Genomic DNA, 21,957 nt, shown 5'->3' with positions numbered 1-21,957 from the left:
ACGGCGGCCACTGTCGTAAAAACGTCGCGAAGCCTCGCGCTGACTCCGCCCCACCCGCGAGCGCCTCAGGAGGTGGCAGCCACCCCTTCTGACGCCGGTACGCGAAAGCGCCTCGCTCAGCGCCGGTGCGGAGCTGCTGACAGATTCACCACGTGGACCAACCCAGTCGGTGGCCCGGCCAGAAACTACAAGGCTCAGAATACACGGGTGGCTGCTGTAGTCGCCTCTCCCTCGACTCCGCGAATTCAGAGCGTTGCATGATGGTATTGGTAGTCCATCACTCAACGAGTTTCGGCTGCATGGAGATTTCCCCCCCAAAGCTTTATTTCTCCAATCTAAATTAGCCCATATAAGGTTAGCAAAAGATACTCGTTAGCGAGGGGGTTATTTTGTATTGGAGTCGCTTCTGAACTCCAGAATTTAAACGGTATTATTGCTGCTCTCCCACCCCCAAGCCTCCAGGTTTTTCCTATTACAGCCTCTACCTGTCTCTAAATACTACAATAAACTACGCAGTTGTATTCATGGCTTGCCTTCCTTCACCTGAATGTATTTTTCATGAAGTTCTCGGGGCTTGTGCGTGTTAGGCAAGCATACCATTATATTTCCAGTCAGGTAAAGCTATTTTCTCTCTTTTTTTTTTTTTTTTTTTTTTTTTTTTTTTTGGTTTTTCGAGACAGGGTTTCTCTGTGGCTTTGGAGGCTGTCCTGGAACTCGCTCTGTAGACCAGGCTGGCCTCGAACTCACAGAGATCTGCCTGCCTCTGCCTCCCGAGTGCTGGGATTAAAGGCGTGCGCCACCAACGCCCGGCCAGGTAAAGCTATTTTCACTGCACTGAAGATTGAACCCTAATTTTCATTTAAGTCTGTTATCACCTCGAAGAGAGTAAGAGTTTATTCTAGAACCAAATATGAGTGGCCGCCGCTTAGAAACATAAATTTAAAGTTACCATAAATTCCAACTTGCTAACAAACAGTTTAATGGAAAATTTTATACCAAGACAACAAACAGTGAAGGGGGCTGGGGAGTAATGGTAGATTGACAAAACGTTTGACACATTTGTATTTTGATTTCTGCTACTGTGATAAACACCGTGTCTGCACACAACTTGGGGAGAAAATTATTTATATCAACTTACAGGTTAGTCTATCATCAAGAAACCAAAACACCTTTTTTTTTTAAGTCATACATGTCTATGTGTGCCTGTAATACTAATGCTCAAGAGACAGAAGAGGCAGGATCTCTGTAGTAGGATGGCCAGCTAGTCTTACCGGTGTGCTCAAAGTTCCATGACAGACATCAACCTCTAGCCTCCAGACACATATGCTTACACCTGTACACTTCTGTGCATACACAAGAACACATTTGTGGAAACATCAAGGAGGTTGGTGATAGAAAACAAGAATGCATCTGCTATGGATCTCACATGTCCTCGAATGGCCAATTCTTAGCTTTTGGATTGGTGGGAGTTAATGTTCTGCTTGTGATTTAACCAATAAGAAGATGCAGATCGGGGGAGGAGGGGGGCTTCAGTTCACAGCTCTCCCTGTTGGCCAAGCATCACACCTTTGTGTATGTGGAGGCCTAATGTATGATGTTCCACACTGAGAGGAAGGTTTGTCTCTAGAATCTGATAAGGATGAGGATGAAGAGGCAAGAAACAAAAGGTTCAGGAGAGGCAAGTAACTAGTAAAGTCATTAAGGAAGCAACAATAACAAAATCCACCTAGATAAAATCAAGTCAGCTATAATTATCCAATTTGATTTCCCCTCCCCCTCCACATCTGACATATGTAAAACACAATAAGGATATTACACCTACAATTGAAATAATCCAGAAAGAGACTGGAGCGGCAGCTCAGTGGTTAAGGGCACTTAATATATAATATAGTAGTAACTAAAATTCCCATTTAACAAAATTATATGGAAGTTGGGAAAGGTTATTGTATGTACAAAAATGAGGTCAGACTTCTGAGAACTCAGGATTCCAAGGACTTTGTAAGTATAATTAAGTACTTTTTGTTTTTTTTTTGTTTGTTTGTTTATTTTTTGGTTTTTCGAGACAGGGTTTCTCTGTGGCTTTGGAGGATGTCCTGGAACTAGCTCTGTAGACCAGGCTGGTCTCGAACTCACAGAGATCCGCCTGCCTCTGCCTCCCGAGTGCTGGGATTAAAGGCGTGCGCCACCAACGCCCGGCACTTTTTGGTTTTTAAAATTTTATTTACATAATCAAATCTTACTTATTTTACAGCAAAAAAGGGGGAAGTTCAATAGGAGTCACATTGTAATTGTCCATTAACTTTTTTTTTTAAGAGACAGGATTTCTCTGCTTGATAATGGCTGTCCTGGAACTCACTGTGTAGACCAGGCTGGCCTGGAACTCTGAGATTTTGTCTGTCTCTGTCTCCTGAGTACTAGGATTAAAAGTGTGCACCTGGCCGGGCGTTGGTGGCGCATGCCTTTAATCCCAGCACTCGGGAGGCAGAGGCAGGCGGATCTCTGTGAGTTCCAGGCCAGCCTGGACTACCAAGTGAGTTCCAGGACAGCCTCCAAAGCCACAGAGAAACCCTGTCTCGAAAAACCAAAAAAAAAAAAAAAAAAAAAAAAAAAGTGTGCACCTGGTAGTGTCAATTCACTTTTTATCAGCAAAATATGACTTGCTACCTTTTAAAATCCCAGCTAATTTTACTATAGCACATCTTAAATGTTTACCAAGAAACACGGGTGCTTGGGGAAGAGAGATGGCTCTATGGATAAGAGCACTGACTGCGCTTCTAGAGAACACAGATTTTATTCCTAGCGCCATATGGTAACTCATAATCTTCTATAACTACAGTTCTAGGGGACCTGACACACTTTTCTGGCTACTGTGTGTGTTTCACACACATATTGGCATGTACATGCACTCAGGTACACACACACACACACACACACACACACACACAATTAAATATTTTTTTAAAGATAGGCTCATGAGTTATAAAAAACACCAAGCAAACATCTATTTTAAAAATAATACATAAGGGGCTGGAGAGATGGCTCAGGGGTTAAGAGCACTAACTGCTCTTCCAGAGGTCCTAAGTTCAATTCCCAGCAGCCACATGGTGGCTCACAACCATCTGTAATGAGGTACAGTGCCATCTTCTGGTGTGTAGTAATACATGCAGGCAGAATACAGTATACATAATAAATAATAAAATTTTAAAAATAATAATAAATAAGTGCTGGAGAGATGGCTCAGAGGTTAAGAGCACTGGTTACTCTTCCAGAGGTCCTGAGTTCAATTCCCAGCAACCACATGGTCATGGTGTTTCACAACCATCTAGAATGAGATCTGGTGCCCTCTTCAGGCCTGCAGACACACAGGCAGGCAAAATACTGTATACATAATAAATAAACGAATAAATAAATAAGGATTAATATAAAATTTTTAAAAGGACTTAAGAAATACAAAGCATGGTGAGCATTAATGTTGTCAAGAGGTTTTGAGTTTAGACACATGGGGTACTCTCCTGTCAATGCAGTTGAAGATGAGAATCACCTGTTTTCTATAGTCTTGAACATGTTTGCAGGAGTTGGCATTAGTTTGAGGTGAAAAATAAGAATGGATGAGTCTTCAGGCAATTTGCAACACAGGAGGCAGTTACAAGTTCCTGAAGGAATCCTTTTACAAAGGCTATCTTTTTTACTTTTTTTCCCCTACTTGTTCTTTTCCTGGGACCTCACCATGGAAAAACAAAACAGCTTGGTTAACAAATGCTGAATTTGCAGTTACCATGTTTAAAAGTTCCCTGTAATGGTGTATGGTTCACATCAATAGAGAAGGATGACACAGATTTTACTTAATTTTTAAGTACTTAATTCATAAGGAGATAATAGATGTTTCCTTAAAGATAGATCTCAGATTTAGAATGAATGAGAGTGTCTCTGGCAAAGGAAGCTAAAAGTTTTAGCAAGTTTTGACAGTTGTGGTGATGCTTTGCTTGTGATCTAACAAAGCTTGCCTGAAGGTCAGAGTGTGGAACTAGCCACACTAGCTAGCCAGAGACAACAGGCAGTGGTTGCACAAACTTTTAATCCCAGCACTCGGGAAGGAGAGGCAAGCAAGATCTCTGTGAGTTCAAGGCCACCCTGGGCTTGAGTGATTCAGTAAAAAAGAGAAACAGAGCTCATACCTTTGACCTAGCACTTGGGATCACCCACCTTTAATCACAGCACCAGGGAGATAGAGACAGTGATATGGCTGGGTGGAAAGAGGAATATAGGCAGGAGGAGACAGGAGCTCAGGGCATTTCAGTCTGAGGATTCATAGGGACGGGATCATTCCTTTGGTCTGAGGATTCAGTAGACGTAGGAGGTCACTCTTGTGGCTGGCTCCTTTACTTCTCTGATCTTTCATCATTTACCCTGATTATCTGACTGTGGACTTTCATTATTAAGACCTATTAGAAGTTGTGCTACAGACAGTTTTAAATGTCTGCCTCCCCTAGTTGGGGGTATTAAAGACTTTTGCCAGTATGTGAAGTTTCTAAGTTTTATTTTTAAACAAACCATAACAATCTTTTCATACAGAATTTTGCTCTGCTTGGAGATTAAGAAGGAAAAATCGCTGGGCGGCGGTGGCACACGCCTTTAATCCCAGCACTCGGGAGGCAGAGGCAGGCAGATCTCTGTGAGTTCGAGGCCAGGTTGGACCGACAGCTTCCAAAACAAAACAGAGAAACCCTATCTCATAAACACCAAAAAAAAAAAAAGAAGGAAAAATTAAGCTCAGAAAAACATAAATGAAAATAGAAGATTTGAAGCCAGGTAAGGTAGCATATGCCTTTAATCCCAGAACTCAGGAGGCAGAGGCAGAGGCCAGAGGCCAGAGGCCAGAGGCAGAGGCAGAGGCAGAGGCATCTCTGTGAGTTTCAGGCCAGCCTGGTCTACAGAGTGAGTTCTAGGACAGCCAAAGCTGTTACACAGAGAAACCTTGTCTTGAAAAAAACCAAAAACAACAGCAGGAAAAAATAGAGTCTGGAAGAGTTTGATTTCTCAAAATTTTTTCTGATATAACCTCTAACATTTTCTTACCAATTTCCTATTTTTTTTTTGTTTTTTTTTTTTCAAGACAGGGTTTCTCTGTATTGTTTTGAAGGCTGTCCTGGAACTTGCTCTGCAGACCAGGCTGGCCTAGAACTCACCGAGATCTGCCTGCCTCTGCCTCCCCAGTGCTGGGATTAAAGGTGTGAGCCACCAACACCCAGCCCCCAATTTTCTACTTTTTTTTTTGTTGTTGTTTCTTTATTTTGTTTTTGAAGATGTGACATGGTTTCTTTGTGTAGCAGTCCTGGCTGTCCTAGACCAGGCTGGCCTTGAACTCAGAGATCCGCCGCCTCTGCCTCTTAAAGGCAAGAGCCACCAATGTCCTGCTTTCCTATTGATTTTGCTGTTTTTGACACTGATGTAGTTTTTATAACTCACCAACTTTTGTTAATACCAACTCCATCACTTGTTTCCTGCAGAAGTTTTTTTGTCATTTTCTTTTTTTCTTTTGGTTTTTCAAGACAGGATTTCTCTGTGGCTTTGGAGGCTGTTCTGGAACTAGCTCTTGCAGACCAGGCTGGTCTTGAACTCACAGAGATCTGCCTGCCTCTGCCTCCAGAATGCTGAGACTAAAGGTGTGCGCCACCACCTGGCCAGAAGTTTGTTTTTTAAATCAAAGCAGGTTGCCTATTCATGATTTTTAATTCTCTTGTCTAGGATTTTTAGGTGTGTGTGTGTGTGTGTGTGTGTACATGGCAAATGTATTCCGTGAAGAAAACCATAAAGCCAAGTTATCTTTAGATTTTCTCATTTTTCAGATACATATAAGTTAAACTAACACAATTATCAAACATAAAGCCAGCTGGAGGACCAAATGGCAGTTTTTCTCCAAACATTTCCTCCTTCCTTGAATTAGACATGGGAGGAGTGGCAGGAGAAGCAAATGAACAAACCAAATGTCCTGAAAGCAAACAAATTAAAAAAAAAAAAACGAACAGTCAGAACTCAAACAAAAGGGATGATTTAAAACAAACAAAATGATCTTTAAGCAAAGTCAAACTATGATAAAGTATCCTTACCAAACAGCTCAGAATAATCCAAACCAAGGAAGGTCCAAGCCCCAAAAAGAACTCACCAGCATTCAAGTGTGGAGTCAATACCAGACAGTCTGCACATAAAAGTGGCTCATCCTGGCACCGGTCCAGTGACACCTCTCAATGAAAGTGGATCATCCTTGGGACTCCACATTCAGCCACTAAAACCTCTTTTTTTTTTTTTTTTGATTTTTCGAGACAGGGTTTCTCTGTATTGTTTTGGAGGCCGTCCTGGCACTCCCTCTGTAGACCAGGCTGGCCTCGAACTCACAGAGATCCGCCTGCCTCTGCCTCCCGAGTGCTGGGATTAAAGGCGTGAGCCACCAACACCCGGCTCCACTAAAACCTCTTAATAATGCAAAAACAGTTCTTGTTTTAAAAGAGTAAGTGATAGTTTGTCCTGGAGTCAAACATGAGTAATCTTGGTTTGGAAGGCAAGGTTAGATTACTCCATTTGCCATGTTCTATGGTAGTTAACAGATTTATAGTTTTTTTTTATAGTAACAGAACAAAGAAAACAAATCAAGACATTGTAAAAATACCTTGGTGGAATGGCCAAGTGTGGTAGTGCACACCTTTAATCCCAGCACAGGAGGCATCAGCAGGCAGATCTTTGAGTTCAAGGCCAGCCTGATCTACAAAGTCAGTTCCAGCACAGCCAGGACTATTACACAGAGAATTCCTGTCTTGGAAAGGAAGGAAGGGAGGAAGGAAGGGAGGAAGGAAGGAAGGAAGGAAGGGAGGAAGGAAGGGAGGAAGGAAGGAAGGACAAAGGGAAGGAGGGAGGGAGAAAGGAAGGAAATACATTAGCAGAAATAGGCAAGTAGATTACAGAAAAGCAGGGAAGTGTCTGCTACAGCTTAAGGATACTATCTGCTGGCATTATTCATCTTCAAGTTGGTGGAATCTAGGGAACTTTTTGTACATTCCAATAAGTCAAACTTACTAGTCACAAGGATGTTAGGTCACACAACGAAATGGGCAATAAGCCGGGCGTTGGTGGCTCACGCCTTTAATCCCAGCACTCGGGAGGCAGAGGCAGGTGGATCTCTGTGAGTTCAAGGCCAGCCTGGTCTACAGAGTGAGTTCCAGGATGGCCTCCAAAACAATACAGAGAAACCCTGTCTCGAAAAACCAGAAAAAAAAAAAAGAAATGGGTAATAAGTGGCTATTGGGGGCTAGGGGAGATAGCCCAGGATAATTTGGCTACAACATGTAACACAATTATGCAAGGTTTTTTGTTTTGTTTTGTTTTTTGTTATTTTGAGACAGGGTTTCTCTGTGTAGCTGTGGAGCCTGTCCTGGAACTAGCTCTTGTAGGCCAGGATGGTCTTGAACTCACAGAAATCAGATTGCCTCTGCCTCCCAAGTGGTGGAATTAAAGGTGTGCACCACCACTGCCTGGCTACAATTATGCAAGTTTTAATCAGTCTACCAGCCATACAGAATGTTTAACATAGGTGCTGCCAGAATAAGGGAAATCATAGACTAAATCCCAAATTGACACATACAATGAAAGTTTGGTAAGTTCACGAAGCAAAAGGATACTGGAAAAAAAAAACAAAAGACAAAACAAAGACAAGCTATGCAAAGAACCCTACTTCAGCCACGTAGTTCTCAGATGAGGTTGGAGGAGAGGACTCCAAAACTGCTTGCAGAAGGTAAGTCTGAGAAAGTTCTGATCCTCCTAACACCAATATAAAAGGAATATATAGACATTTTTGGATCAATAGTAAAAGAGAGGGAAAGGAATCACCAGGCAGGACACCCTAAAGCCAAATAAAAATCCACCCCCTTTAAAGCCGGTGGTCTCTCCAACTGGGGGACACTTTTCTATCAGAGAAGTCTGTAACACCTGCCAGTAAGTCTTACTTTTTAACTTTTGCTATCCTCCTATATTTTAATTTAATGGATGGAGAAAAAGACCCCACCTGCTAGCCAGCATCACCTTCTACACTAGTACCTTTACTGATGCTAAGGTTTGCTGCATCCTGGTAACCAAGCACCCTACAAAACATAGAGCTCTAGCAGTCCCTCAAACATTCCCAAATACAATAGCAAATTCCTGGTCAGGGCCAGGAAGTTCACCATTTAAAGGCCTTTCTGGACTATATGAGACCCTGTCTCAAAACAAAACAAAACAAATTCATGCAATAATAAAAGGGAAGAATTAACCAGTCACAGCTCTATGAGCGTATTAAATTTGACTAGGCCATTTGGCTGATGGGAGTGTCAGGAAGGAGCTCTGCCAGGACCACAATGGTTAGGTAAGTTTGGCGTCACATAATGGGAAAAGGCATTAAAGGAGAATGAGAGAGGGCAGAATGTCAGTGGGGTTGGAAGAAAAAGGAAGGAAGAGGAGTCAGAGGAGATGACAGGGAAGTGATAGTGGAAGAGGGAATGAGAATGGTTAATATTGGGAGTTTCAAAGTGCTTTCCCCATAAAAGAACTTGAGTATATAGTTCCCTCGACCCAGTGAGTTAACACAAGGGACATGCTCAGACTGGGTAGTAAATAGTTACACTCAAGCATTAAAGAGCAACAGATTGGCAGATTCGCTTTTTGCCAGACTTTGTCAACGGGTACTGAAACATGGAAGGAGGAGCTGGAATTTCCAAAGCGTGGAAAGGAGGTCCCATCTTCGGAACTGGGAGCCGCCATCTGCGCTCAAAGCCTAGACAGGAGCCCGAGACAGTCGGACCTGCGCACTGCGGAAGTGGAACTCATGCGCCACGGCTCGGCTTCCGGCGGGTGCCGTTTCCAGACGCACCGGTGAGCTCAGTGCGGATGGTGGGGCGTCTCTCTTCTCCTAAGTAGTGAGAGAAGGCCCAACACTGGATGTTCCTCTCTTTTAGCTTTTTCTACGGCGGGTCGACCCCGAACAGCAGCAGAGATTCTGAGCTTCTCGCCTCAGTGGACGATTAGAGGGCGTGGAGCCTTCGAAGGCTCGGCCGCAGAACCTTCCGCCTCCTCGCGGCCTCGGAGAGGACAACTGCGGGTCATCCCGCTGGAGGTGGGGTCGGGGAGAGGGGGCGCCGGGTACAGGGGGAAGGGTCATCTTGTGGGTCTCCCTACTACTTCCGGGAGACGCCTCGGAAAGCAGGACATGCTAGGGTGGGTGGGAGCACTTACCTCCTATCCCATTGGTTAACTGCTTGCTGGTTGAGCTTTTCTAGTTGCCGATTGGCCCAAATGTCAATGTAGGTCGCTGGGGAAGCGTTACCCGAGGCTAGATTGAGGTGAGGTTGGTCGGGTTCCGAGTCCAGTTTGTTTATTCGAGTGGTGACTTCCTTCTACCCCCACCCCGAGGCCTCTATTAACAGGGTAAGAAAAGGAATCGGTATCGGGATAGTGGGGGCAGTTGACAAGCAAGTACAGGTTTAGAAGTAAACTATCCTAACTTCCTCGCCTAACCCCCTAGCTACACCCAGATGGGAACGTGATCGGAAGGCCTTTGGGAAAGGAGGAGGCACAGTACTTGAACAGTGACGGTGTAGGAGGAGAGGCCTTCTGGCAGGTTTTTGTTATCTAATTGAATGAAGTTCTAATTTCCTAGGTGGACATATAGCGTACCTTCGGAGAATTTAGCTTTGGCCTTGCAGGCGACTACCAGGTGTTCCCAGGTTTCAAAATGTCAGTTACTGAATAAGTCAACTTTTTCTTTTTGTTACTTCAGGTGAGCAGTTCTCAAAAAGGACACAAACTACAGAAGAATGGATACAGTTTCATATGTTAAAAGGATGTTAAAAGGAAAATAAGGTATTCACTTTGGTTACTTATAGTATTACTTATGGTAGTTATCCAAGAATATTTATTGCCTTGCCTTGGAGGAGAAGGCCTTGGTTTTTTTTGTTTTTGTTTTTGTTTTTTTGTTTTGTTTTTTCTCTGAGACAGGGTTTCTCTGTGGCTTTGGAACCTGTCATGGAACTAGCTCTTGAAACAAGGCTGGTTCCTAACTCAACAGAGATCCGATGTCTCTGCCTCCCAAGCGCTGGGATTAAAGGCATGTACCACCACCGCCCGGCTGGCCTTGAGTTTTGAATAATATCCAAGGAGCTTGATATATATATATATATATATATATATATATATATATACACATACATACATATTTTTGGGTCAGGTTTCTACTTTTTAAACATCTGTTTAAAAATCCAGGTGGAGCCGGGCGTTGGTGGCTCACGCCTTTAATCCCAGCACTCGGGAGGCAGAGGCAGGTGGATCTCTGTGAGTTCAAGGCCAGCCTGGTCTACAAAGTGAGTTCCAGGACAGCCTCCAAAGCCACAGAGAAACCCTGTCTCGAAAAACCAAAAAATAAAAAAAAATAAAAATCCAGGTGACTGCTGTAGCCACCAAATGTGCCCTTTGCTAATTACCCTGCAAACAGAAAACTTTTAGTTTGTAATGTTATTAATTAGCATCTTGAGTGAATCTTTCCTTTTTTGTTTTTCAAGACAGGGTTTCTCAGTGTAGCCCTGGCTGTCCTAGAACTCACTCTGTAGACCAGACTGGCCTGGAACACACAAAGATCTGTCTGCCTCTTTCTCCTGAGTGCTGGGAATGAAGGCAGGTGCTACCATACCTACCTAGCTTTGCATTTTAAAATTAGTTGTTTTTTGTTTTTGTTTTGTTTTGTTTTTTGTTTTTTTTGAGACAGGGTTTCTCTGTGGCTTTGGAGGCTGTCCTGGAACTCACTTGGTAGTCCAGGCTGGTCTTGAACTCACAGAGATCCGCCTGCCTCTGCCTCCCGAGTGCTGGGATTAAAGGCGTGAGCCACCAACGCCCGGCCCTAAAATTAGGTTTTTGTCTCTCTTTTTTTTTTTTTTTTTTTTTGTCTCTTTTTTGTTGGTTTGTTTTTAATATGTTTTTGGAGATAGGCTTTCTCTGTGGAACCTGATTGTCCTGAAACCTGATCTGTAGACCATATAGGCCTTAAACTCAGCTACTAACCTGCCTCTGCCTCCCAAGTGCTGTGATTAAAGGCGTGCGCCACCAACGCCCGGCCTGAATATCTTTTAAAACTTTTTCTTTGTCTCAAAAAGGTTGGATATAGAAGTTGTCATAGTGTTAAATTTTTATTTTGAATTTTGTGTGTTCTTTATATGCAAAGGGTTGTTGCATGCACCCTAGGGCACTTAAGAATATAATATAGTTCACCACATTTGTAGGTGATGTTGTACTGTACTCCTTCCAGAAAAAATTATGAATGTAATATGACCACCACCATCTCATTGCATTTTATTGAGATGAAAATAGTTTTGCCTCCTGTGTCTACTGAAGAGAGTCAGTTGATCTCCCTAATACTGAAAACCAACAGGAAACAGTATGCCATGAATGGCTCAGAGGGTTGTGAAAGCACATCAGAGCTATGTCTGTCTCTGTACCAGCTACCATCCTTCCCCCTGGAATGATTAGTCCCAGGTGTTTTGAATGTGGGGGCTACATATACATGCTGTCCTTGAGAAACAGAAACCTACCTTGATGATGAGATCAGGAAAGGTAACTCTGCTTCATATTGAAAAACCTCAGCATCAAAGCGCCGGGCACTGAACCGAACCCTCTGCCCAAGAACCGGGGCCAGACCACTGGCTGCAAATGCAAGAGGTGATTTATTGAGTACACAGGCGCCTGCGGATGCTACTGCAACTCGGGTGCAGAGCATACCGGGCTTTCAGGGAGTACAATATTTATAGAGTTTCAATGGTTACATAAGTAACAGGCTCATCTTGGGGGCAGGGGTAGTTCCCACGGACTAAGTTTCCTGGTGTTATTTTATGAAAGACCCAGGCATACTTCAGCAATTATTATCCTGGTCCCATGACTACTATGGTGATCATAGACACAACTGGGGGCAAGGGTAGTTGCCAAGGACTAGGTGTCCTGGTATTGTCATATGAAAGTTCCCAGCACGCTTCAGCAATTATTATCCGGGTCCCATGATTGCTATAGTGATCAGACACAATTGGGGGCCAGGGTAGTTGCCAAGGACTAGGTTTTCTAGTATTGTCATATGAAAGTTCCCAGCACGCTTCAGCAATTATTATCCGGGTCCCATGACTGCTATAGTGATCACAGACATCCTGTTTTGAGGGTGAGACACCTGGTCTGGGTTTCTTTCATTAGGCAACGGCCTGGCCTTGCTTTTCTTTTCCTAGGGGGTCCTGGGTAGGGGTCTTTCAATATAAGTCTCTAAAGGTAGATATGAGTCGCAGTCGAAAGGATTCTTAGTGGCCTGCCTAATGGATTCCACACCAAGCAGGGTTACATAGTAAGAGCTCATCTCGATAAACAACAAACAACAGCAAGAAGAACAGAAAAGTGCACAGCTATGTTAGTCCAAGACTAATACATTGAATGTGTGTATTCTTTGAACAGGAAACTAGGAGTCTCAGCATGAATCCTTCTAGATCTAGATCAAGTGGTAGTGGAGAAGAGATCTCATTTCAAGAAAATGAGAGAAGATGGCAGCAGGAGCGTCTCCACAGAGAAGAAGCCTATTATCAGTTTATAAATGAGCTGAGTGATGAAGACTATCGGCTAATGAGAGACCATAACCTTTTAGGCACCCCTGGTAAGAAATAGGCACAAAGGGAAACACATTTATTTCTGTCATTGAAAGGAGGAATTTCAGAGTAATGAGAATGCCTCCCTTTGAGCACTATTTTGTAAGTCTAGGAATTATTCAGTATAATAAAGTCACTGCCGTCTGTGTTTTATATATACATGAAAGTACTGTATATATGGATTTATATGCATGCCAAACTTTTTAAAAAGTTAATTACATAAGCATTAAATGTTTTTGTGGTGCCAGGTGGTGGTGGCACACGCCTTTAATTCCAGCATTTGGGAGGCAGAGGCAGGCGGATCTCTTTGAGTTCGAGGCCAGACTGGTCTAAAGAGCGCCAAGGCCACACAGAGAAACACTGTCTCAAACAAAAACAAAAAAACCCAAAATAAAACGAATGTTTTTGTGTATAATTCTCACCACCCTCTACCACCATCCTCCATGTTGATCGGGTTGGGATTTGAACCTAGGGTTTTGTATATGCTAGACAAGTGTTCTATAACTCAACTGTACTCCTAGCTCTGCATTTCTCATACATAATATTTGTATAAATAAGATACTATTTAAAACTTAATTCTTTTTTTTTTTTTTTGGTTTCTCTGTGGCTTTGGAGGCTGTCCTGTAGACCAGGCTGGCCTCGAACTCACAGAGATCCTCCTGCCTCTGCCTCCCGAGTGCTGGGATTAAAGGCGTGCACCACCAACGCCCGGCCTAAAACTTAATTCTTAATTTGAGGCGTAACATTCAGCCAGATATTGACCACCTAGAAGGTCAGTGTTCTCTCTAAACTTTTTTTTTTCAAATTTACAATAAACTGGCTGAAATTTGTGTGTGTGTTTGCATATTTGTATGCTGGTGCCTCATATAATAAAATATTGGAGTAGAATTCAAGCACAAAGACTTGAAAATTTCCCTAAAACTACTCCTTTCCTAATTTCTTTTTAACTCTTGGTTTTTCCAGACAGGGTTTCTCTATATTGTTTTGGAGGCTGTCCTGGAACTAGCTCTGTAGACCAGGCTGGCCTTGAACTCACAGAGATCCGCCTGCCTCTGCCTCTGCAGTGCTGGGATTAAAGGTGTGCACCACCAACCCCCGGCTGGTTTTTAATCTTTAAACTACATTTTTAAAAAATTTCATCTTGCATTTGTGTGTGTGGAGGGGGGAGGGGGCACAGAAGGCAGTCAGCAGGAATCTTCTACATGGTTCTTTGAATTCAGATTGTCAGGGATGGCAGTAAGTGTCTTTACCTACTGAGCCATTTCACTGGCCCCAGCTGCTAGTTTTGTATTTCATGAGTTCTCATAAAACTGGGTAATTTAAAATTCTAAATGAATGCTCTTTCATTGTTTCAGGAGAAATAACATCAGAAGAGCTACAGCAGCGCTTAGATAGAGCGAAGGAACAACTGGCATCCCAGCCTGACTCAAGGAGTGGGACAAGTGACAGAGGTACTGGTGGTCACTCTGTAAGAGCAGGCCTGACTGCTGCAGTAGCAGACATGAACAGACTGTCTTCTGTAGTAGACCTGTTGGTCAGACGGCAGAAGAATAAGTTTAGGAGTGTTTTTTGTACATATATTGCCTTCTGGAAGTTTATGTACACAGAATAGTTTATATACATTTACCTCTTATTCCAACTCCCTGAGAGAAACCAGGGCCTTATATGTACTTGATAAATATTTTCTCATTGAGCTACAACCTCTAGCCAAATGAAGTTCTTTTTTGGTTTTTCGAGACAGGGTTTCTCTTTGGAGGCTGTTGTGGAACCCGCTCTGTAGACAGGCTGGTCTCAAACTCACGAGAGATCCGCCTGCCTCTGCCTCCCGAGTGCTGGGATTAAAGGCGTGCACCATCAGCCGGGCGTTGGTGGCGCAGTAGTTTCCTAGTTTCATGTAGGGTAACTGATGTGATTTTAATGTAAGATGTAGAAGGTGACATTTTTTTTAAGAAATCACCTCCCTGAAGTCTTTCTGCCCCTAGTATTTACTCTGCTTACATTTTACCCATGTCCTCTTACATGCCCTGTTTTAGGCTCTTTCTCCCCTCACCTTCCCAGTGGCTTCTTTCCAGTCTCTTGGCTCTTGGGTACTCGGGGATAGATGCACACAGCTAAAGAGATCTACATCCATGAAATTGGAGGCTCAGTAGCATGATTTACTCATTACTCTGGATACATAAATTTTTTTTCTTTAAGTTTATGATGAAGGTTTTTAAGTTCCATGTTTAGAGTTGAGTGGTCTTTGTCTAAGCCTAAGACCCCTGGGTTCATAAAGTAAAGAAAGACATAACAAGAAATAGTGGGGAAATTGGATTATCATCTGTTATTTTAGCTCTTAAGGCAACTCTCCTGGTTCAGATACAGGAAAACTTTCAAGAATTCAGATACATATTTAACCTATTATGAATAAAAACCTTAAATTTTTTCAAAACCTATCTCAGTATTCTAAGCATTATATAAATCTTTAAAACACCTATCACTTATATCAAGGAGTAAATCTGCCTTCATAATTCAGTTCTGAAAGCTAATCCCTTCTCAAGGAAAAGCTGCCAGCCCAGAAGAAGGCAGAAGAGAGACCTTCTAGGGCCTTTCTAAAGCCTCGGTTGGAAGCAAAGACCCAGCTCAGCTGTGCCTCCATCTGATATAGTTAGCGTCTCTTTCTCATAATGAAACTTTCAGCCTTGATCTTTTCATGTAAAGCCTTTGAAGTGGTGTTACTATTGTGTAAACCTTGGTGTTTGTTGTACTTAGCAATAAGGATAGTGGAATTCAGAGTCCCAGTGTAGAAGTAGTGGCTGTGAGCACCAGCAATACACATGATAAAAGATTAACAATCAAGATTACAAGGTAAGGTTAGTAAAAGTGTTGATCCTTCAGGCTCCTGGCCCATCAGTCAAGTCTAAGGAGAGAGATAACCTTTGCCATTATGTGTCTTTCGGGGCATAGTCAGTCCTAGTTACTGTTCTGTATTCAGATGAAGCAATTTTAGAAGAAAAAAAATGAGTTGCTGCTCTTAACTTCCTCAGATTCGGGCAGTGCTGTTAGTTTAGCACCTTCCACAGTGCTTACTGTCCCAGCAGCTGAGGCACTCATCCATTAATCCCAGAGCACAGAGAGATCACCTCTGTTCAAGAACACTGTCCTCTCTGTCCATTTGGCATGGGAACAGATGGCCTTCAAGTAGAACATAACCTTTTTGAGTACTATTTGTGCCTTAGTTCTCTTTTGTCTGTGTCATTTCTTGTTTTGGTATCAGAATAAACTGGCTTCATAAAGAGAGTTTGGGTGTGTCAGTTCCCTCTGTCTTGTGGAGTACTTTGAACAGTTGGGTTTTTTTGTTTGTCTTTTGCAGACATTGTCTTGTTTTTTTTTTTCTATAGCTTTTTTTTTTTTTTTTTTTTTTTTTGCAGTGAGCACTGGGCATCTGGGGCTAGATTGTTAGATGTTCTTTTTTACTGTGTGTCTTTAGTACCCAGGGCCAGAATCTCAAGTTGGTCTGAGTACCGAGGGAAATTCTAAGGGGTTGGAGCCAAGGGGAAGAGGTCCCTCACTAAATCCACCCTGGGCCAGCTGCGTGGATGGAGGTGGCTGGTGGGTGCTCTGAAAGCAGGAGAAGGGTGGAGTCAGGTTGAGGGGAGAGTTAGCATTACTCAGTTGGGGCTGCAGAGTCGGACAGCTCTCCAAGGGGGAGATTGCTTTATGGGGTCCACATGAGTCTTGGCTGGACCTTGTCAAAGGTGTCAGTTTGTGAAGGTTCCTGAGTCTAGAAAGTAGACTTTTTCTTTAAACATAATTGTATGTGTGTGTATATCAGAAGACAATTTGTAATGTCAGTTAGGCTTGGTAGCATGTGCCTTTACCTGTTGAGTGATGTCATAGGCCCACGTTTTAATTTCTTTAATGTGCTTTTAATACATTTTTAAAAGTTTGATTTTTTTCATTCATTGAAATAATACAGATATTGTTAAATTCAATACAACTGTCTTTCTTGCAATATTTTAATAAAGATAAGGTCTTATCATTATAGAAATTGACCTTAAGTTGATTTGATTTACTTTCCAGACTCAGAAAACCTTAGAGAAAATTCAGATGAAGATTCCCTGCTACGATGGCTGAACAATTTTCGGCGCACTGGAAATGTGACTCGAAGTGGACAGAATGGGAACCAAAGTTGGAGAGCTGTGAGTCGAACAAACCCAAACAGTGGAGAGTTTGGGTTCAGCCTGGAAATCCACATAAACCCTGATAACAGAGGCTCTGAAGCTCGTGAAGAGGATTATACAGACACTCCTCTGTCAGGTGTTAGCAGAGATCCTAGGCAGCAAAGATCATCTAGTCCTGTAGCTATGCGAACGAGAAGCCAAACCTCCCTGAGTTCCAGTGGTCGTGACTCCAGTGGTCCAGGGGATAGGCATGGTGCAAGGGGGCAGGTTTCAGCTCGAGGAGCATTCTCAGCACGAGGAAGGCTAAGAAATGGAATTGGAGGAGCCCTTGGTGTTCCTAGAGTTAGTGGCCATCGCACTAATGTTATCAGCACTCACACAAACCAGTCAGATGGCAGTAATCTCAGGCAAAGGGAACGGCAGCGGTTTGGAGCAGCACATATTTGGGAAAATGGGGCTAGAAGTAATGTGACAGTGAGGAACACAAACCAAAGATTAGAGCCATTAAGATTACGTCCCGCTTTCAGTAGTCGAAGCCGGTCCCCGATTCAGAGACAGAATGGTACTGTTTATCACAATTCCCAAAGGCAAACTGGTAGGGTTAGGTCTGTTCGGCGTAGAGGTGTAACTCAAGTCTTTTTAGAACAAGATGGAGCACGCAGAGGTACCGTTTATATGCCACTGTCCAACTCAAGACTTGTGTCAAGAATAACAGTAGAGGAAGGAGAATCCAACAGGTCTTCAACTGCCACACAGCGCCATCCAGCAATCACATTAGACCTGCAAGTCAGAAGGATTCGTCCTGGAGAAACTAGAGATAGAGATAGCATCGCAAATAGAACCCGATCTAGGGCAGGATTGGCAGAAAGCACAGTTGAAAGCAACAGTGGGGGCTTTCACAGAACTGTTTCTCATTTAGAGAGGTCAGGTGTCCGAACCTATGTGAGTACCATAACAGTTCCTCTTCGGAGGATTTCTGAGAACGAGGTGGTTGAGCCATCCTCTGTGGCTCTTCGGTCAATTTTAAGGCAGATTATGACTGGGTTTGGAGAGCTGAGTTCTCTAATGGAGGTGGAGCCTGAGTCAGAGAATCAAAGAAGCAGTCAGCGTTTACCAGAGCTGTACCTAGAACTTAATAACATGGATGTGGCTAACAGTGCTCAGCAGGGTGGAGGTTCCTCACAAGCCAGGCAGGCCCAAGAAGACAGTGTTGAAATGCTAGATGTAAGTGAGCCCGCCTCGCCACAGGCCCGCAACGGTGGCAGTAGGAATAGAAGGCAGTTACGAAGGGCAGACAGTGTAGTTGAGTCTGGGACATTACCCATTCTGCGCCTTGCTCATTTCTTCTTACTGAATGAAGGCGATGATGATCCAATTCGTGGCTTAACCAAAGAACAGATTGACAATCTTTCTACCAGGAGCTATGAACAAAACGGGGTTGACAGTGAGTTAGGTAAAGTGTGTAGTGTGTGCATCAGCGACTACGTGGCTGGGAACAAGCTCCGGCAGCTGCCGTGTCTGCATGAATTTCACATCCACTGTATTGATCGCTGGTTGTCAGAGAACTGCACCTGTCCTGTCTGCCGGCAGCCTGTTTTAGAATTTGGGGCTTCAAACAATGGGTGAAATGAGGGATCTATCTGGTCAGCACTGTATGTTGTTGAAGTCACATAGTCAACACTTCTTGAGTTACTTGTGATGAGGTAACCAAGATGAAAAACCTGTCAGATATAGTTTGCACTATTTTTTGTGTGCTTTTTTTTTAAACTTGTTACAAAGAGGTTGTTTATATAAAATTTAAAATGCAGATGTTAAATTATCCAAAAGTAAAGAATAGTTAATATTGCTAGAACCAAATAACCTTCAAAATGTTTTTATTTTGGTAATTTTGTCATGCTAAGCACTTTTGTATCTGCACAACTCAGTATGTTAGGAATCTTGATTCTTTCTCTTAATACCGCAGTAGGTTTTGCTGGGGTTTTCCAGTTTTAGCTCAGTGCTATGTTTGGACACTACTGTCTAAGTCTTTGTAGACTGTTTGGCTGAATGTCTGCTAGATATACTTAAGTTACTTGAAATAATTTAACACATAGCACACTGTATGTGTGTATGCAGATATGTAACTACGGTGAACATATCCACGCAAAAAACTACAAGTTTGAAACTAACTTAAGCTTTGGGGCTTAGATCGCATATGACACAGGGTTAACATTGACAAGATCATCTCTAAGAGGAAGTGAATTAAGATCCAGGTTTAAAGTAGAGATTGTTTACTGAAGCGTGTCTGACAATCTGACTTACTAGAGAACAAGCGATATATAATAATGAACCTAGTATTTCTTTATTCGTAAATGGAATGTGGAAAATTTTATGACATAGTTTAAGTTCATCTTTTTTGTGACTTTTTTAGAAGTACAAACACTTCTCGGGGTTAGGTAGGGTTTACAGCATGCTTGATTTCTCAAATTTAGTTTTAAAATTTAAAATATTTTAAAATCTATTAAGTAGTGAAATGCATAGAAAATATGTTAATTTGGATGCCAAAAAGCTCCAAATAAAATAAAACCCTTTAAAAGAACGTAGTTTATATAAACACGAAGTATGCATTAAAAGTCTATTTCTACCAGTAAATGTGAAAGACTGTGTGTGAACTCATTTCTCTCTGTTCCATTGTGGCTATTCACCTCCAAATACTTAATTCCACACGGGGTGGCAAGTGAAGTGACAGATGCTGAGGGTTCACAAGGTGACAGACAGGCCAAGTCTCTGTCTTCATGGAAAAGACATTTGCTCTTAGAAGGAACAAGTCAATTTTTACTTTGGAGTTTGCTTATATGACAGAGGTCTCTTTCATGTGTGGAGTACCACTTGGGCAAACTACAAGAAAATACTTCTTGTCAAATCGTGAGAGGTTTAGAAATGCCTACATGTTTAACTTTTCAGTTAGTGACTATGTTCAATTCGTAAGGTTAGTTGCATATAACACCAAGAAATAACACAGGGTGTGTCCACCAAAGGGAATGATTTTGTTAAAGTTAGGACTTTGGAGTAAATGACTTCTGTAGGTTTTTTTTTTTTTTTTTTTTTTTTTTTGGTTTTTCGAGACAGGGTTTCTCTGTATTGCTTTGGAGGCCGTCCTGGAACTCACTCTGTAGACCAGGCTGGCCTGGAACTCACAGAGATCCGCCTGCCTCTGCCTCCCGAGTGCTGGGATTAAAGGCGTGCGCCACCAACGCCCGGCGACTTCTGTAGGTTTATGGAGCATGAGTCAAAGAAAGTTGATTAGGGCCTGGTTTTGTTTTACCTCCTCTAACCTGATTAGTTGGAAAAATTATGAGAATGAATAAAGAAAAGGTAGGGTAAAAAGAAAGAAAAAAACCCTCATATTTTGTTGGATACATTTGAATGCTTGGTTTCCAGTTTGTGGGCTCTTGGGAAGGAGTAGATGTGGCCTTGATAGGTCTGGAGAGATGGCTCAGCGGTTAAGAGCCTGGGCTGCTTTCCAGAGATCTTGAGTTCAATTCCCAGAATGGCCTTGATGTGGAGAAGGTGTTTCGCTAGAAGTGGACTTTGAGTTTTCAAAAGCTCACACCAGGCCATCTCTCTGTCTGCTGCCTGTGGATCAGCTTCTTCTCCAGCACCATGTCTGTCTGCATTCTGCCATGCCCCCATTGAGATAAGAGTGCACTAAGCTTCAGAAACTTAAGCAAGTCCCCCTTAAATTATTTTCTTTAAATGAGTTGTTGGAGCCATGGTTGCTCATGCCTTTGATCCCATTTCTCCTTAGACAAATGAATCTCTGAGTTAAAGGCCAGCCTGGTCTACAGAGAGAGTTCATGATCAGTACTTTTTTTTTTTTAAGGATTTATTTTTATTATGTATACCGCGACCCGAGTGCACGTATGCCCACAGGCCAGCAGAGGGCACTAGATCTCATTACAGATGGTTGTGAGCCACCATGTGGTTGCTGGAATCGAACTCAGGACCTCCGGAAGAGCAGCCAGTGCTCTTAACCTTTGAGCCATCTCTCCAGCCCGATCAGTACTTTTTTATAGCGTCAACTTCATCCATTTCCTCTCAATCATGGATGCTTTCCATACCTGGCTTTGGTTTTCTGCATTCTACTTGTTGATTGTGTAGACACCCCTTGGTGGACTCCCCACACCCATGCGGGCAAGACAGCTTTCCTTGCAGACACTCTCCCTGTACTACTGGATCTCAGTTGAATTTACCATAACTTGCTCTTCCATTATAATATGTAGACGCCTTGAGGTGCCCCGTGCAGTGATTGAAGAGTAAAATGACTCAAAGGGAATGGGAGGGTGAAAACTGAAATGGAACAACCCCAGGAAGCTTCTGATACTGTGTATGACTGGCATACTTTAGCCTTTGGTGCCCAATATATTGACCAGTTTGCCATTTTTATGTTCACTGTTGTACGACAGGGAGGAGCTCAAGATGGATCACAAAAGAAAAACATGATCTCTGCCCAAATAAACGTCAGGTAGAAATAAGTCAAACCTAGTGGGAAGAACTTCACCCATCTTAGTAACTATTTTTAATTTATGTGCAAGGATGTTTTGCATGCATGTATGTCTTTGTGAGGGTATCAGATACCCTAGAACTGGAATTACAGATAGTTGTGAGCTACCGTGTGGGTGCTGGGAATTGAACCTGCGTCCTTTGGAGGAGTAGGCAGTGCTCTTAACTGCTCAGTCATCTCCCTAGACCCCATTTTACTTATAGTTGAAAAGCTTGAAATTTCATAAACTGTAAATAGAACTTAAAGCAATGTGACAAATCAAAGTGAACACTAAACTTGAGAAGTCAAATGGAGACCAAAATAGATCCAAATAAGGAGTGACTATGATCAGAAACGCAGTTTCTCATTTTCATGGACTCTGTGTTAGTGCCCCCATTGACATACAGGAAGGCATCACATATTTTTGGAAAGATGATTTCTATTTATAATACTACAAAATATAAACAACTTTTGATACATATTACCAGAATCACTACAGTACTTGTAGTTTTATTGAAAATGATTGATAAAATTATAGAGATGCTTATTACAATCAGAATGCAGATAGCAAACTGGAGCTCGATGA

General features: G+C 42.6%; 1 protein-coding gene across 2 annotated transcripts; it reads left to right on the top strand.

Annotated features, from left to right (window-relative positions):
- Positions 1-8,872: 8,872 nt before the first annotated feature.
- Positions 8,873-19,480, top strand: Rnf6 (ring finger protein 6). 2 transcript variants are annotated; one of them, XM_040751359.1, is made up of 5 exons: positions 8,873-9,136; positions 9,800-9,882; positions 12,499-12,694; positions 14,042-14,137; positions 16,749-19,480. In XM_040751359.1, the coding sequence occupies exons 3-5, from the start codon at positions 12,517-12,519 to the stop codon at positions 18,473-18,475; spliced, it is 2,001 nt and encodes a 666-aa protein (XP_040607293.1). In that variant the 5' UTR covers positions 8,873-9,136; positions 9,800-9,882; positions 12,499-12,516; the 3' UTR covers positions 18,476-19,480. The 2 variants fall into 2 exon arrangements, with proteins under 2 accessions (XP_040607293.1, XP_040607294.1); XM_040751360.1 differs by lacking the exon at positions 8,873-9,136 and adding an exon at positions 9,291-9,447.
- The last annotated feature ends 2,477 nt before the right edge of the window (positions 19,481-21,957 follow it).

This window comes from Mesocricetus auratus, unplaced genomic scaffold (assembly GCF_017639785.1).
Source record: "Mesocricetus auratus isolate SY011 unplaced genomic scaffold, BCM_Maur_2.0 Super-Scaffold_100008, whole genome shotgun sequence".
NCBI lineage: Eukaryota > Metazoa > Chordata > Mammalia > Rodentia > Cricetidae > Mesocricetus > Mesocricetus auratus.
This window is presented reverse-complemented; position numbering and strand designations above follow the sequence as displayed.